General features: G+C 32.6%; 1 protein-coding gene across 4 annotated transcripts in view; it reads left to right on the plus strand.

The window, feature by feature from the left end:
* Positions 1-3,204: 3,204 nt before the first annotated feature.
* LOC118203809 (ankyrin repeat and SOCS box protein 13-like) overlaps positions 3,205-17,586 on the plus strand; it is a 72,552-nt gene continuing 58,170 nt past the window's right edge. For 2 of the 4 annotated variants that reach the window (XR_015041301.1, XM_085817280.1), the window contains exons 1-2: positions 3,205-3,391; positions 15,906-16,096. Coding sequence is in view for 3 of the 4 variants with exons in the window: in XM_085817280.1 (XP_085673406.1) it covers positions 3,361-3,391; positions 15,906-16,096 (222 nt within the window). In the remaining variant the exon portion in view is untranslated. The remainder of the gene's footprint in view (positions 3,392-15,905; positions 16,097-17,586) is intronic. The other 2 variants (XM_085817281.1, XM_085817279.1) reach the window with 1 other exon arrangement.

Here is a 17,586-nt window from a genome sequence, read left to right on the forward strand (position 1 = left end):
TAATAACGAAGGTTTCTGAACTCAAGAACAAGAGGATTTAAGAAACATGAACCATTGTAAGAAAAGTAATCTTGCACATTAAACGATTTTTATTTCAATAAAAAATATTATGTTACTCGATTAACTGTAAACGTTTAAAAATAGTTCAGTTTAATTCACTGTAATTATTTATATGCAAAAACTTTCAATGAAGTAAATTTAAACAACATTTGAAAACTGAATTTCACTGGAACACTTCTTTTGTGGGTTTTATGCTGTTATTACGTGTTAAATGTTATTTCGCCTAGATTAAGAAAAAGAAACGCATAACGTGTAAAAATTTATTATTTAGAAAAACTATCAAATTAAGGTCATTTTCTTCACCTTGACATGCATTGTTTTCCCTATACGAATTTCATAGTCTGACAACACAGAAATAGTGGCCACATAACTTGTAGGAGATATTTCTTATAAACCTCGTGTATTGGCGATCAAGTAGAAAAAATATTTAATTATGGAGCTACGTTTTGAATAATTTTCCCCTTATTGAATGAGCTCAAAATTTCTAATATCTTGTTTTCTAGCATGAAATGTTTCACCTGTTTTTAATGTTCTTTCCTAAGAATAATTCATTAAGCAGAAGTTAGTAATAACATATAAGGTATACTTCAAATTTGATTTCTTAGGTTTATTAGGTCTAGTTACCAAATAAACGTTTTTGAATTCAACATCAAATTTTAAACATTTTTTTTTTTTTTTAAATTTGTGTCTTAACTTTTATTTTCAAAAAACATTATAAGAGAAGTGAGACAAATTAAATTATCTGTACATTCAGTCACTAATAAAAACTAATTCTGTCTAGACTATGGTCCTCAATCAGAAGGAATTCATGTCTAAATTTTCTACACAGAAATCCTGTGTCTAATTTTTAGTACCTTTTTATTGGACGAAATTTTTCAAAGAGGAATGAATTAAAGTCTTGATTGCGAAAAACACATCTTTAAAGCTAAATGTATTCTAAGAAGTACAAAAAAATGTAAACAGGATTTTGTCCCCCCTCAAATCAGACATTTAAACTATTCAAACCGTTCAGGAAAAGGATAAACATTACGAACATAAAAATTTGCTCTTTTTTATATATACTTTAATAAAAGGAAATGTGTACCTTCTTTTTATAAGAAAAGGAACCCATTTTCCTTTCTAAACTTTTTAAAGTCGCCAACGCTTAAAAAATGATAAACAACGCCAAGGTTACGCCCGCCTTTTTTTTAAAAAAAAGATTCACTACAGCAGTTAGCGAACGCAGAATCCGTTCCTTTCGATTGGGTTCAATAGACGGATCTGGCAATTCAATGCGCATGCGTGGTTAATGTTGGTGCGAATAGCTTAAGCGGCTAATCGCACCGGTGGTGCGAATAGCATCGGCCGGAGTGAACATCCTGCGCGTGAATCTGCGCAAAGGAACAGGGAGGAATGGGCTAGACGCTTGTAGTAAGCAAGAAGGTTTTCTGATTACGACACGTGATAAGAACTCGGTCGTCTATTGGCGCGCGCGTCGTAGGCGAAAATGCTGAACAGGAGTGAACTCAGTTTTACGTCTTCTGCGTCACGCGAATTTACGCCGGCGTCAAAAAAGTTGCGTCAACTACGTAGCGAGCGTACTCGTGTGGACGGGCCTTTAGATGTTCTCCATTTCCTAGAGAAAAATACAAATATCCATCTAACATTCTCTATCCTTAACATTTTTTACTCATACTAGACTCTTCAGTTCATTGATTTGGACCCTCCACCCAAAACTCACCTTATTCGTCGACTGATGCGGCCACTTATAGTTTCGTCTCATATTTTGTCTATACTACTCATTTTGTTTTACCGATGGTCCTCACCAGATGCAGATAAAAGGAAGCACTGCTTTCTAAAGCTGCTAGGTGTTCTTAGTAGTAGTAGTAGAAACTGTAATTTTAATTCTAAAAAATGCTTTTTTCTTTAATTGCTTTATCTGTATTTGGTGTTTTATGGTTTTCTATATCTTGAATTTTTTAATGAAGAGATTTTGAGTTTTCATGTATTTTTGCCTTGCCGTGAAGTGAGAACTGACTTTTAATTTCAGAGTTTACACAGATCGTATTTTATTCTCGAGTGTCAAGATGTAGAAACATCTTTTTACTCGACTTCTGATAAAGATCGGGTGGGAGGAAAAAGAGAAGGGTGAAAGGAGTGTGGGAGGCGGATGAAAGAGAGTGAGGTCCGCACTAGCGGCGGCGAAAAAAGGGCGGGGGGTGTCAAGTTCAGTGTCGTTATAAGATGTAGCCGCGGGTGGTAAAACCGCAGAGTCAGTTTGGCGTGAATGAGTCAATTAAGGTTGTAATTCTTATGTCGGAAGGACGTCACAAGGGTAACGATGTTTTTCTCTGGGACGCGGGGAGTGTCTGAGAGTGCTAATAAGGCTATTACTGTGGGTTTGTACTGAATAAAAGAAGCTGACCGCTAATCGTTTAATATACTCTTGAATAAGTTCGATTCGAAGGTCTCTGGTGAATATAGATGTTGGGAATATACCAAGGAGCATTGAAAATTTCTCGTAGAATTTTATTTTGTAGAATTTGTAATTGTTTAATATTGGATTTAGCTGCATGTCCCCAGATCGGTGCGCAGTATGGAGCGATATAGAATTAATTTGTTTGTAGTAGATAAGTTGCTTTTTCTACCAAGAAGAGGTCGCATAGTAGCTGTGGTGATTTTAAATTTTTGTACTGCGGATCGGAAATGGGTTCTGAAGGTAAGTTTTTGGTCAAGGGCGACTCCAAGGTATTTGGTTTCATTAATCCAGTCTATTTCTTCATCAAATATTTCAGAGGGTGGAGGCTAGTATTTCATGTTTCCTTTACGGAAAATTATTGCCTTAGTTTTATCAGTATTAATTTTAATCCTCCAAAGGGTAAGCCATTTTTCCAGTTTTATGAGATAGCTTTGGAGTTGGTTTCTTACGGCGATAACTGTGCAGGCTTTAGTAAGTATGGCGGTGTCATCGGCAAAGAGTGCAAGATGAACAGAAGGGTCTTTAGGGATGTCTTGTGTATAAATATTAAAAAGGTACGGCGAAAGTGCCGACCCCTGTGGGACACCAGCATTTATTACTCTGGTGCTAGAGTAAGCAGTACCGATTTTGATTCTGAATTTTCAGAGTTTAGGAGTGCTGAAGCGTTTTTGAAAAATGTTAGATATTAGAATAAAAAAAGTTGGCAACAGTTTTGCTCATCCTCGATGGTTTTTGTTTATGTTTTGGTCAAGTGTTTCGTATGTTCGTTTTGTTTATTTCTGTTATCTGCACTCGTTATGCTGTGTGTAAGTAAGTTGTAAGCAGTAATTGTTATCTTCAGTATGGAAAATATTTCGCGAAACCTCCGTTCAAGTAAGTCATATGTTTTAAATTTCTGTGATGTATCTCATTAAAATGTCATCAGTCTTGCCTTTTTTTTTTTTTTCCATGCAGCCAATTAAAGGTATTTGCTGTCTAAAAGGAATTTTGAACTTTTTGCTGCATAGGATTTTAAATTGTCTTAATTCTGCTACCCGGTGCCTCCTTAAACTCTGAAACGTTCTTCAGCTAAATTCTGCTGTCAGGTGCAAAGTTATAAAAATTTTGAAAAATTAATTTCTAAACATCTTTCCATTCCTAAATTCTACTGTCTTGTGCGGCTGCATTGTTTGTGGCGGCGGCCAAATCCATAGCTGTTTGATTATTCGTTTTGAAAGGGGCCTTACATTTTAATTTATTGTTGCAAATCCCATCTGCTGATGGTTATGGAAACATTTCTTCTCTTATTTATTATTGTCTGCCTAGTAAAGCTGAAACCAGTATGTTTATGCATCACTGTTAAATTGATTTCTTGAGAATGGAATAAAATTACCCAACCTTCAATCCTCTCGCCGTTATTTTATATTACTGCAATAATGGCGCTGTACTAGTTCAGGTTAAAAAAATAGGTAAAAAAGATGAAATTATCTAGTTTTATGCCATAATCCTCTTACATCTTTAAGCATATTCATTTCATTGGAAGCACTTCCACAGAGAACCCGGTAAATGTAAACATCGCCAACTTTGGCGATAATAGTTCAAACCTGGTAACCTAGCTAATTCATCCTATTCGCTTGTGCGAAGGTTGTCGTTGTTCGCATTTGGAGATTTATATTATTCTTCTCTTATTTATTGTTATTTTTTCTGAATTTTTTAACAACGAATAAATAGAAATATTTTCGCATAATTAAAGAAGTTTTCGTCGAAAGATGCCGTTTTCGGCTCGTCAGTTCGGGGTCAAAGGAAGAAAATATGGCGGGAGGGGTGAATGCTAATTTGTAACATGCTGTTCACGTTATGTTCTTAATTATTAACAGTTGTAAGCACGCAGAACCATGAGGTTTCCAAATCCTAAAATAATTTTAAAATGTATAAAGTTCTAGTTTTATTACCTTAACAATGCTACTGAAGAAAATTTGGTTGATCTTTACATTATGATAACTTGGCGATTTTTGGCGAAAATTTGGCAACCAACTCTCCTACAGCAACCCTCTATTTTTTTTCCCCGCCGCCATTTTGTCTTCACGAAGTAAAGACATGTTTCTTTTCTTTTTTTATCTACTGAACACTTCGTCCAACAATCTACTAGTCGAATTACACTTATGCTAGAAATTTTATCAAACAAAACTGCTTAATCATGACAAATATTCACTGCAAAATTGGGAAAAAGTGCACAATACCATACTCCTTACGCGTTTTTCAAAATAACACATACACATAAACCATGTACACGCCGACTTATTTTTACTTAAAAAAACATCCCAGAATTGCACAAAAATGGCATTACGCACACTCTTCACTATATCCATGTACACTGCTTTTTTCTCATAAATTAGAAAAATTTCACGGAAATACATGACAATTTTCTCAATCTTTATTCTCGGTAAAAAGAACATATATGAAATTACGTGATCGCGAAAAAGTATTTACCCTTTACAAATATGAACATTTCCACATATAAAATAAATAAAATATCCAAAAACTTTTACCTCCAAATCATCTATTATATTATAAACGTCACCAACGAATTCATTCCGCAACCATTACAAATACTTAGTATCAAATATTTAAATTATTTCCATGCACGTTTATTTCAACTTAAACGTATACCAAATTCCTACAAACATAAAATTCACAAAATAATTATCATTTAATTAAAATATCACTAAACCATGTACACGTCGACTTATTTTTACTTAAAAAAACATCCCAGAATTGCACAACACTGCTTTTTTCTCATAAATTAGAAAAATTTCACGAAAATACATGACAATTTTCTCAATCTTTAAACCCGGTAAAAAGAACATATATGAAATTACCTGATCGCGAAAAAGTATTTACACTTTACAAATATGAACATTTCCACATATAAAATAAATAAAATATCCAAAAACTTTTACCTCTAAATCATCTATTACATTATACACGTCACCAATGAATTTATACCGCAAGCATTACAAATACTTAGTATCAAATATTTAAATTATTTCCATGCACGTTTATTTCAACTTAAACGTATACTAAATTCCTACAAACATAAAATTCACAAAATAACTATCATTTAATTAAAATATCACTAAACCATGTACACTTCGACTTATTTTTACTTAAAAAAACATCCCAGAATTGCAGAAAAATGGCATTGCGCACACTCTTCACTATATCCATGTACACTGCTTTTTTCTCATAAATTAGAAAAATTTTACGAAAATACATGACAATTTTCTCAATCTTTAAACCCGGTAAAAAGAACACATATGAAATTACCTGATCGCGAAAAAGTATTTTCCCTTTCCAAATATGAACATTTCACATATAAAATAAATAAAATATCCAAAAACCTCTAAATCATTTATTATATTATAAACGTCACCAACGAATTCATACCGCAACCATTACAAATACTTAGTGTCAGATATTTAAATTATTTCCATGCGCGTTTACTTCAACTAAAACGTATACCAAATTCCTACAAACATAAAATTCACAAAATAACTATCATTTCATTAAAATATAATTAAATTCAAAAACACTACTTAAAATATAAATGAGCACATACATTAAATTAATAAAAATTACCTTACAATCCTAATTACTTTAAACTAAATCATTGCTAATAACAATTTTCCCAATAATACCAAATTCCTTTCCACCTTACATTTAGAACAATGCATAAAAATAATATCCTCAAATAATTAAAAATACTAACTTACCTAATCTTCTTCAGAATCTTTATTACGTGGCGGATACACTTTTCTAATTCATTCAATAAAATTATTGAAGGATTTTTTCTGAGAATTTTTCCTCCATACTTCCTCTGCTAAATAAAAAGCAAACTTCTCTTTATCACAATGCCTAAATACCCATTTCGAATTCACTTTAGTTAGGGCCATGGGATCCAAAAATTAAACAACACTGTTTCACACAACACAGAATAAAGCTAAATACAAAATTTCCGCATTTTTTCCCGATTTCCCCCCCTTTTCCGATTAAAGTACCGTAATTCGTCCATTAATATCACATGACATATCCCATGATCTCTCATTTCCCTCACGCAAAATAATGCGTAATCGGATCTGAGTACTGCTCACATTATTACCAAAATCCCAGGTAGTAACCTTTATCGCCTCCAAAATGTTGCCAAACTACCAGTTACCATATTGTAAAGATCAACCGCAATATTTTTTGGAAGACTACAGCCATTCGAACTGATAAGCCATTCTTTCAACTTCAAAACAACACAGGCATGAAGCATTAATGACATAAATTTCACTGTGTTCATTATGCAAAACAAAATACTTATATAGACAATGCAGGATCATAATAAGCATACATAACATGTTTAAAACCAAAGTACCTTATAACCACCAAAATATTTTTAACTCACACAGTGGAAGTGTATCTAAAAAATGAAATGGATTTTCATCCGCAGAGAACCCGTTGGCGCTTCGGGAAAGAACCCGTTGGCGCCGTTGCATTTTTACTCGCCAAGCTCCGATTAGATGAGCCGTAAATGTGGTTTTTAGTGTATGTAAATTCAAGTTAGCAGACAATGGTAGTAAAAATTCACAGATAATAAGTGTGTAGATGTAAAACTAACAGGTTAAACGTGATATACGAAAATAAATTTGTATTAAATTCAAGTTAGCACAGAAAACAGTGTATTAAGCATAACGGGAAATAGAAATTCATTTAAAAAATAAAAATTAGTATTCTTATACTTACGTTTACGTTATACTTATATGTATTTTCTCTAATTCATATAGAATACTAATATTTCTTTTACAAGTGTCATTTTTCATTATTAAGTACTTGGCCTGTTGATTGATGTATTTCGGTAAGAGCCATGCCCATGTAATAAATTAATGAATGCATGACTTTTAATACATCCATTTTACATAGTTTTCAGTATTTTTTTTTTCCAAGTTACTTGCATACAGCTTAAAGCATTTTACGTTGCAACAAATACCTGTCCTTTTTCATGATATATTTCACAATACAAATAACCTTCAACAGCAATGAAATTTTCGGTTAATCTTTGGATTACGGTAACTTGGCGAAAATTTGGTGACCAACCCTGCTACAGCAACCTGCTAGTTTGTTTGGACGCCATTTTGTTTTCACAAAGTAAAGGCATTTTTGGTTGATCTTTACATTACGGTAACTGGTAGTTTGGCGACATTTAGGAGGCGATAAAGGTTACTACCTGGGACTTTGGTAATAATGTGAGCAGTACTGAGTTCCGATTACGCATTATTTTGTGTGGGGGAAATGAGAGATCATGGGATATGTCATGTGATATTAATGGACGAATTACGGTTCTTTAATCGGAAAAGGGGGCAAATTGGGAAAAAATCTGGAAATTTTGTATTTGGCTTTATTCTGTGTTGTGTGAAATAGTGTTTGTGAATTTTTGGATCCCATGGCCGTAAGTAAAGTGAATTCGAAATGGGTATTTAGTGGTATTGAAAAGGATAGTAAGAAATGTTTTTTAAGGTTGTGTGAGAGAGAAATAAACATGTTTTATTATGTTATTTATTTTACCTGGTATCTTGCTTTGAAAGATAAGTATGATTTTAAAGATTCTGAAAGAGAATGAAGAAAAGTGTATCCGCCACGTAATGAAGATTCTGAAGGAGATTAGGTAAGTTAGTATTTTTAATTATTTTTATGCATTGTTGGAAATGTAAGGTGGAAAGGAATTTGGTATTATTGGGAAAATTGTTATTAGCAATGATTTAGTTTAAAGTAATTAGGATTGTAAGGTAATTTTTATTAATTGAATGTATGTGCTCATGTATATTTTAAGTGGTGTTTTTGAATTTAATTATATTTTAATGAAATGATAGTTATTTTGTGAATTTTATACTTGTAGGAATTTGGTGTATGTTTAAGTTGAAATAAATGTGCATGGAAATAATTTAAATATTTGATAATAAATATTTGTAATGCTTCATGTATGAATTCGTTGGTGACGTGTATAATGTAATAGATGATTTAGAGGTAAAAGTTTTTGGATATTTTATTTATTTTATATGTGGAAATGTTCATATTTGTAAAGGGTAAATACTTTTTCGCGATCATGTAATTTCATATATGTTCTTTTTACCGGGTTTAAAGATTGAGAAAATTGTCATGTATTTTCGTGAAATTTTTTTAATTTATGAGATAAAAGCAGTGTACATGGATATAGTGAAGAGTGTGCGCAATGCCATTTTTGTGCAATTCTGGGATGTTTTTTTAAGTAAAAATAAGTCGGCGTGTACATGGTTTATGTGTATGTGTTATTTTGAAAAACGCGTAAGGTGTATGGTATTGTGCACTTTTTCCGAATTTTGCAGTGAATATTTGTCATGATTAAGCAGTTTTGTTTGATAAAATTTCTAGCATAAGTGTAATTCGGCTGGTAGATTGTTGGAAGAAGTGTTCAGTAGATAAGAAGAAAAGAAACATGTCTTTACTTCGTGAAGACAAAATGGCGGCGGGGAAAAAAAAAAATAGAGGGTTGCTGTAGGGGAGTTGGTCGCCAAATTTTCGCCAAAAAATCGCCAAGTTACCGTAATGTAAAGATCAACCGCATTTTTTTTTTTTTTTACTCAGCATTCTTTTTCCAACAATCTGCTAGCCGAATTACGCTTATGCTAGAACTTTTATGGGACAAAAGTGCTTAATCATGACGAAGATTAGGTGTGAAATTGGGAGAAAGTGCAGAATCGCAAACTGCTTGCCGCGTTTATAAGAATTGCACATACATGGTATCCATGTACACGTCGACCTATTTTCACTTAAAAAAACATTCCAGAATTGCACAAAAATGGCATTGCGCACACTCTTGACTTTATCCATGTGCACTGCTAAAGTCCTAGCTAGTAAACTTTATCGCCTTACCAAAATGTCGCCAAACTACCTGTTACCATATTCCAAAGATTAGCCAAAAAAATTATATTCTTAAGAACTGCATTTGTTTCTTTTAAATAGCTTGTTAAGCATTAACAGGTAAATTAAATTTGAAGATTATATTTTGCCAAATAGCAACAGATTCGAAAGAAAAGTGAAACAACACAAAATTGTGTTTGACCCTAAGAGCTCTTTTGAGCTAATAAGAGGCAAAGATAAAAATATAGTATTCCCTTGCCGAAAATTGACGATTTTTTGGTGGCTGTCCTGTCTACGTTCAACGCCCTTCCCAGTAAAATGGTGTCCAAAACATATTTAAAACAAAATATATATGTAATCTCATTAATCTGCATTTTAAATCAAACAAGGAAATTACATAAGAATGGAAATACATGTTATGTAATCTATGCAATACAAAAAGAAATATCGACTTACCTTATTTAAAAATTTATGTTTCTTCAATATGAGAGAATTTACATAGAATTCCTTAACAGCATCAGAAAACTATTTAAAATTATTGAAAGTAGAATCTGTATACTGCTGTCGTCACATAAATTCACGAAAGTAAAAATGAAAAATATTCTCCATGCTGTCTGTCAGTCAGTGGCATTTCTTTTGAAAATCCCTTTTTATTACACCCCACATACCTGCGAGAGTTTTGATATGAGCTTTTGTTTCCAAATCCTTAAATCTCACTGCATAATTTACCAAGAGGTGAATGAAGCCATTTAAATCTTCATTTACACACCAGTTGGTCAAGGCTTTCTTTCTCAATCGTTCTAATATGTACAGAAACTTCAGGTTAATCTTACCACCAGCAGCCATTTTATGTTGTAAAGCACAAAATAAGCAATGTACTCCCTAACCAACATCCAACGCATAAATAAGCCCTTATAAATATTTTCCCATCGGTTAATTTCACCACAATCACACAACCAATCACATCATAATAGGGTTTTCATAACATTCAATTCTTCAGGTTGCCATAAATGAAAAACAACTTGGGGATAATCCCAGGGGTACCCTAAAATATAGACTAACTGAGACAAAAAATAGAATTGTAATAAAAAACTAAAAATTACATTTCAAATGGAAATCTGCCAGATTTAATTTTATCTCTAGCAGACGATATTGGATCATTGTGTTGCCACGAATTTCAAAATCATTGTGTAATTTAAGATGGATGAGGCTGAGCGGGAAGCTACTCTGTTGCTTGCCACATGTTATTGGCACTTTCTGGAACTGAATTTCAAATGATTTCTTAGAAATGCACATTCAAGAAATTTCAAGTCCATTCTTAACTCTTGAAGAATTCCTGAGATCTTTTTAAAGCGTCTTGAAATTTATCCCCATATAAATATAAGATGTCTACTCACTTTAGAGTCATTCACAGTGAATTTAAATAGTGATAACACTGTTATTTTTTAGCAATATTTCTGTGTGTTTGACCTGTTACATAGTTATATAATTAGTAAATATTAATTAATAGAGTGTTTTGTCTACTCATACATTTGAATCTCCAATTACTTCAATTGCAATTTTGGTAAAGAAACTTTACAGTACTGGCTTGAGGATAACTTGTTTCACATTTGCTGGAAATATGTATTTAGTAGTATTTTTAACAGATTATAATGTTCTTCTGGTGATGGTTTTAAAGAATGAAGACTGTGTGGACACTGGTATAGATGGCCAAAATTTAGAGCAACATGAACAAAACAAATATATTTAATACAAGGGGAAAATGTCCCAGATTTTTTTATGCAAATGCCAGTGTCGGCTTTTCATAAGAAATTTAGGTACCATTCCGTTTTGAGGACCATAAAAAAATTGCATCGAAAATGTATGCGCAAAAGCAGCAAATCTAGCAAACGCACCCATTTAAACAGCACGCCGAATCTAGTGTACGCGCCGATTTCAGATTGCGTAAGTTTATATAGTTCTATATTTCTTAAGATGCCATTGAAATACTAGTTTAATTTTTAAATCCTTTTTTGATTGTAAATTCTTTTTTGATATCCTATGGATTTAACAATTTAGGAATTGCCCATGACGAAAAGTGTGCAATAGAATTGTGGGTAAAGTGCAGAATCACCCACTGCTTGACGCGTTTTTAAGAATTGCACATACTCGGCATCCATGTACATATCGACCTATTTTCTTTTTTAAAAAAATCCCAGAATTGCCCAAAAATGGCACTGTGCACACCCTTGATTTTATCTATGTACACATCGACCTATTTTCACTTAAAAAGTAAAAGAAAATTGACAAAAATTCAATTGTTTTTACCCTTGTAAAAAGCAGCAAACAAATAAGTGGGCGATTCTGCACTTTACCGAGAATTTTTTCAAAGAAAAGGCATCATTTATTATAGAAAATTATGTTTGAACAACCAACGAGACGAAACTATGCTTTAGCGATAACTCGGTAGCGAAATAGTGATGCAGGCATCCATGCAGTTATGTTTAGCAATTTTTATATAACTTATAATAATGATCTGAAATAGTTATTTACTCTTATGCTTCCATTCAGTCATGTATAGCCTTTTTTGGTAAAATTATAGTTTAGGGTACCCCTTAGCAATTTTTGGTGGTACATGGATACCGATTTTGTGCAATTCTTTGACTCGTTATTTTGGCTTGCAAAGCGGCGATTTTTGTGCCAAACATCGCCGCTACACAAAGCCAAACAAGACAAACAATTGCACAAACTCGGTATCCATGTACACATCGACTTATTTTCACTTAAAAAAAATCCCCGAATTGCACAGAAATGTCATTGTGTGCTCTTTTAACTTTATCAATGTACACGTCGACCTATTTTCACTTAAAAAAAAAATCCCAGAATTGTACAAACTTGCATTACGCACTCCCTTTACTTTGTCCATGTACACATAGATATATTTTCACTTAAAAAGTCAAAGGAGCACCAAATTCTAAAATGTAGGCAAACAAAAAATACATAATCTCAATAAAAGGAATTTTAAACCAAACAATAAAATAACATAAAAAAGAAAAATATGTTTTACATTTAAGCACTACTGAAAGCAAATATTCACTTACCATGATTTTCGAGTTCGCTTCATACACCCAGAGCCACGTAAAAATCAAAATATCAATTATTCTCAAATGACTTTTTTTTCAAACCAGGTACTCTTTCTGATTGAATGCTTCACATAGTGACCATCTAAACCTTTCTTCCTAGAAGCCCATTCAAATCCATCCAAACGGATTTTACGTTTGACTAGACGCATATCCTTCTTACATATAGGACAATTATAACGACTACTAAGTAAACCTTCATTTACACACCAGTCAATTAAAGCTCTTTTCCCTTTTCGCTCCAAATTGTACAGAAAATTCAAGTTAATCTTACTACATTCAGCCATTCTACAGTCTAAAGAATCAAACCAACACACACCACAAAAACGCTTACAAAACATTCCATGATTCGAAATTTTGCAGAATCATGCACCCGATTACGTTACAATAGGGTTTCCATAACATTCAACTACTCAGGCTACCATAAATGAAATAACAACTTGGTGATAAATCAAAGAACAACTTCGCCATAATACAAGGGGTACCTTAAAGTCTACCCTACCCCCTTTTTTATATAAATTATAATAATAAAAAAGTATTATATGAAATTAACCTTTCATCTAAATTAAAATATCAATCTTAAATAGTTGTTTACTATGATACTTCCTTTCTCGCATTAGGGTTGCCACAATTATTTTTGGCTGAACTGGCATCAACAATAGTTTAGCGATTTTTTACGGCCTTCAAAACCGAATAGTACCGAAATTTAGCTTATTGATGTGCACTCAGTGCCTATCAGTTGTTAAAATTCAATAAAAATAACTTCAGGATTAAAGAAAAAAATACAGAGAAACATTCAAGCTAAGGTTTGAAAGATTTGCTTGAACATTATTTTCTGACAGTATAAGAGAATATGTTTGATTACTTGGGATCTGAATTCCTGAGCATGAACAAAAAAATCACCTAGGCTAAACTGAGTTGAATGCGAAGTCCTCATATATTTTAAACCTTACATTGAACTAAAAATTGCATTTGACATCCAAAGTCTTCTGGAGTTTAGGCTGCATTTGTAAGATGAATTCAAAATCTTGTGTGAAACGAAATTAATATTGCTGCAAGTTGCATAATTAATTATGCTAGCTATTATAATTATTTTGTGATGCGGGACTCTGTGCTTATATAGGTGTCAAATAAAATACATAAGCTGCTTAAATGGAGAATTATTACATTTGCTTACCATTACCAGTAGCTTAACCTAAAATAAGGAAAATCTGCAAAAGTGCATCACAGGTGTCAAATTATAATGAGTAATAATAGTTTTGAGTACCAGGTAATGAAACTGGAAAAATTGAGTTTATTCTATGGATAATTTTATTATTGCTCTTAATCAATAATGTGAAATTTGCTGTTTTGCAAATGGTGGGATTTATTCAAATTTGAATGAACTTCTGTGTATAACCAAATTTTAAACATATTGTGTATTTGTGGTAGTTGATTAACTGAGATATCAAGTTAAATTTTAAGCAGTTTTTAAATGTAATTTCACTGGATGGGTATTATGCAATTAGTTAGATATCTCTTTATTTTACAGCAGGGTTTCTTAAACTGTGGGATGCGATTCCTAAGGGGGTCGTGGGACCTGCAGCAGGGGTTCGCCAAAAATTTTAGCAGTTTTGATATTTCTTTAAGTTATTATAATAATTTTACAATTACCAAATATTTTTACACAATGTATTTGAAAATGGATAAAGATAAGACAATACAGACAAAGAAAAAAACGAAAACATTTGGATGCATTCTTTTTATAATATAAACATTCATTTTCCTTGCCTTGCACGTGACACTGTCATTTCGTCTGTTACTCATTTAAAATTTTCACATTGTTCTATGTCTTAAAATTAGAAATTAAAGTTTAATGACCTAAAACTGCAATAGTACAGTCAAAAGTCTTTAATCCGGACTCATCGGGACTTCGGCGATTCCGGATTATCGGTTTTTCCGGATTATAGATCATCAATTTAAATCTGGTAAGATGCCATGCAGAAATTATAAAATTAAAAATATGAAACCGTAATTTAGGAAATAAAGAGCAATTATGATCTAAAAGGTATCAAAATTAAAAAAAAAAAAAAAAAAAAAAACCTTAATATTTATTTGTTTTTACTTTATTAAACATTTCTTTCAATGCGCACATGCGTAAAGCATACATTACGCATAGTCAAAATTAGAAAATTGCAACCAGAAAACTCTTTGATGTGTATTCGTGATATTTATAATGATGAGGAATTTGATTTAAATCATATCAAAGACGGAGTACATCAAGATGAAATACTACATTTAGTAAGGAATTAGAAGCCGAATAAAATAAAACCATCTGCCCTGAAGATAAGGATAGTGCTGACAGATCAACGTCCAGTTCATAGCGCCGCGACGTCCCCCCCCCCGCACAGCAGCGTGAAATTGATAAACAGATTTCAGAACGGTTAGAGAAGCAAAGGATATGCCTTTATCCATTTTTTTTTTTTTTTTTTTTTTGCAGCAATTCCGCTTTTTGTTTGATGGATATTGAAACATGCTTTCGCTTTGTAGATCCTTTGGCAGCTCCAGAATTGGAAATTTTTTTCGGCATAATCGAAAGTTCAAGCTTACTTTTATAAAATTCCTCTAACAGTCTGCAAAAAATAATAAGCCGAATCCAATTCGAAGATTAAGGAACAACGCAATCTGCAACATTAACTGAAATAGATAATTAGATAATTTTAGCTTAGCTTATACCGTCCGTTATACATTAAATGTGCATGCGTAAATGTCATAAGCGCATGCGCAAAAAGTCTGTAGCTTTGAGGTCCTGATTATAGATCATTCTGGATTAAAGACTTTTGACTGTACAGTACAAGTGAAAAAATTGCCAGTTTCACTCACATATGTGTCGGATTTGCGCAATACTTATGGGGTTCCACAAAATTTTAAAAAATATTATGGGGTCCTGGGTTTTGTGAAAAAAATCTCAGTGATAAAAAGGGAGTCACAACTGATAAAAGTTTAAGAAACCCTGCTTTACAGGATAGGCCTAAAGGAGCTCCAGTATAGAAATTGTTCTTAAAAAGAATTTCATGAGTAAAAAGTGTTGGGAACCACTGTTTTTATAAGATAGGCCTAAGGAGTTCTGCAACAGAAATTGTTCCAAAAAAAGGCTGCTTAAGTCAAAAAATTTGGGAAGCACTGCAGTTATGTATGGAATTGAACAACAATAGATATTTAATAATTTATTAACAACAGATATTTAATGCTTATCTAAAATATTATTTAATTGATATTATATCATTTTAATCCTTTTTCTTCAGTGCTTTAGAGTTTTTTAAAATTAAGATGCATTTGAGTTTTGTTAATATTCAGATTTAATTTTTCAATAGTGTTGCAAGCGTATGGACCTTATCCACTGCATAAAGCTGCCGAGCTTGGACACAAACAAAACCTAATTTTTTTACTGGAAAGTGGATTATCTCCGAATCAAACAAATTATGATTGCTTGACGCCTTTACATGAGGCTTGTATCCAAAATCAAGTTGAATGTGCTGAAATTTTAATCAATTATGGAGCAAAAGTAAGTTGCCGTTTTTTTAAAAATATATTTCATATCCATTTTGATGTACATTATGTTATCATTTATTATAATGTAATGGTGTGTAGGATGTGATACTTTTCCTTTCATTGTTTTATTATTAAAATTCTACTGCAAATAATTTCATTTTCTAAGTTTTAAAATGTTAATCATTAAGTAAACTGAGTAAATTTTTTTTATTGCAAATTTGACTTTATTTTTATAGTTAGAAAACTAGTTAACTACATTCTGTTTTATTATTAGCTATGGTAAATTAAGGAATAGTGAGGCAATTCACAATAACACATCCAAAAAAGTTATCTTCATAATATATCTGGAAAATAAGCATCATCATGGTAACACATATAAATCTTATCAGGTTTGTTTATAAAGCCATGGAAATTGTCATATCAATATTTCATATTAAAATTAATCTATGCTTAAGCAAAGGTAATCTGAAAGTGCAGGAAAATGTTTAAGTTGTATATATCTGCCAAGATGTGCACAAACTTCTTAAACCTTTCATCACTCAATCCATGTATTAAAGGATACACTGAAGAGACAAATTACTGTACGTACCTGCAATGTAACCATGTTAATAAGCACATTGTTAACTATTGACTAGTAAGCTACTGGCTGTTGTCGGTGCCACAAAATATAATTATCAGAGCTTCAATGGACATGCCAAAGATTTTTATCAAGGGTAAGCACAGCAATCTAAGCAAATTATATTATGAATAAATTGTTAGCACATGCCTGGCTGGCTGCTCGACATTAGCAACCACCTATCTTCTGTGCATGTTCTACACTACTGTGGCACAAATGTATCAGAAGTACCTAAAAAAAATTGTGAATCGTGAAAAATACAGATGTAAACCAGAATTGATGCCTGAGGTAATCGAAGACTTGGTCATTTTGCATCGATGGCAAAAAACACAATTTAACGATAGATTTTCAATGGTGCTTTCTCTAGCATCTGCACATAGACTGTTCATTGGCAACTGTTGCGACTCAAGTATAACAAGTAATGGCTGTTTTGGGTTACTATTAATGGGAAGATATTGATAGCCATGGCTTCAGTTTAACTAATTGCACCATCATTAGATAGCGGAAGATTGGAAATGTATGATCTAATCCAATGAATCAAGATTCCAGCTCCAGAAGGCAGATGGCAGATATTAATAAACCACATGAAACACTGCATCTTGTGTGTTAGACAGGCATCATACAGGGACAGTGTTGGTAGTGTAACTATTTGGGCCATCTTTATGTGGTGTTTATTGGGTCCTCTTGTCACATTGGATGAAATTTTTAAGAGCTTAGGATTCATTGAACTGCTGGCTGATCATCAACATTCCTTTATGCACTTATTCTTACAGAATGACGCACTCTTTTGAACAGATTATGCAGCACCCTTGGGTCACACATTGCACAGGAATTGTTCAGCAAGCATAGCAGTGAGGATGGAATAATTGCAGTTATAAAGCTTCCAT

This window comes from Stegodyphus dumicola, chromosome 5 (genome assembly GCF_044657685.1).
Source record: "Stegodyphus dumicola isolate Sdum_Otavi_A_Nest chromosome 5, ASM4465768v1".
Taxonomy (NCBI): domain Eukaryota; kingdom Metazoa; phylum Arthropoda; class Arachnida; order Araneae; family Eresidae; genus Stegodyphus; species Stegodyphus dumicola.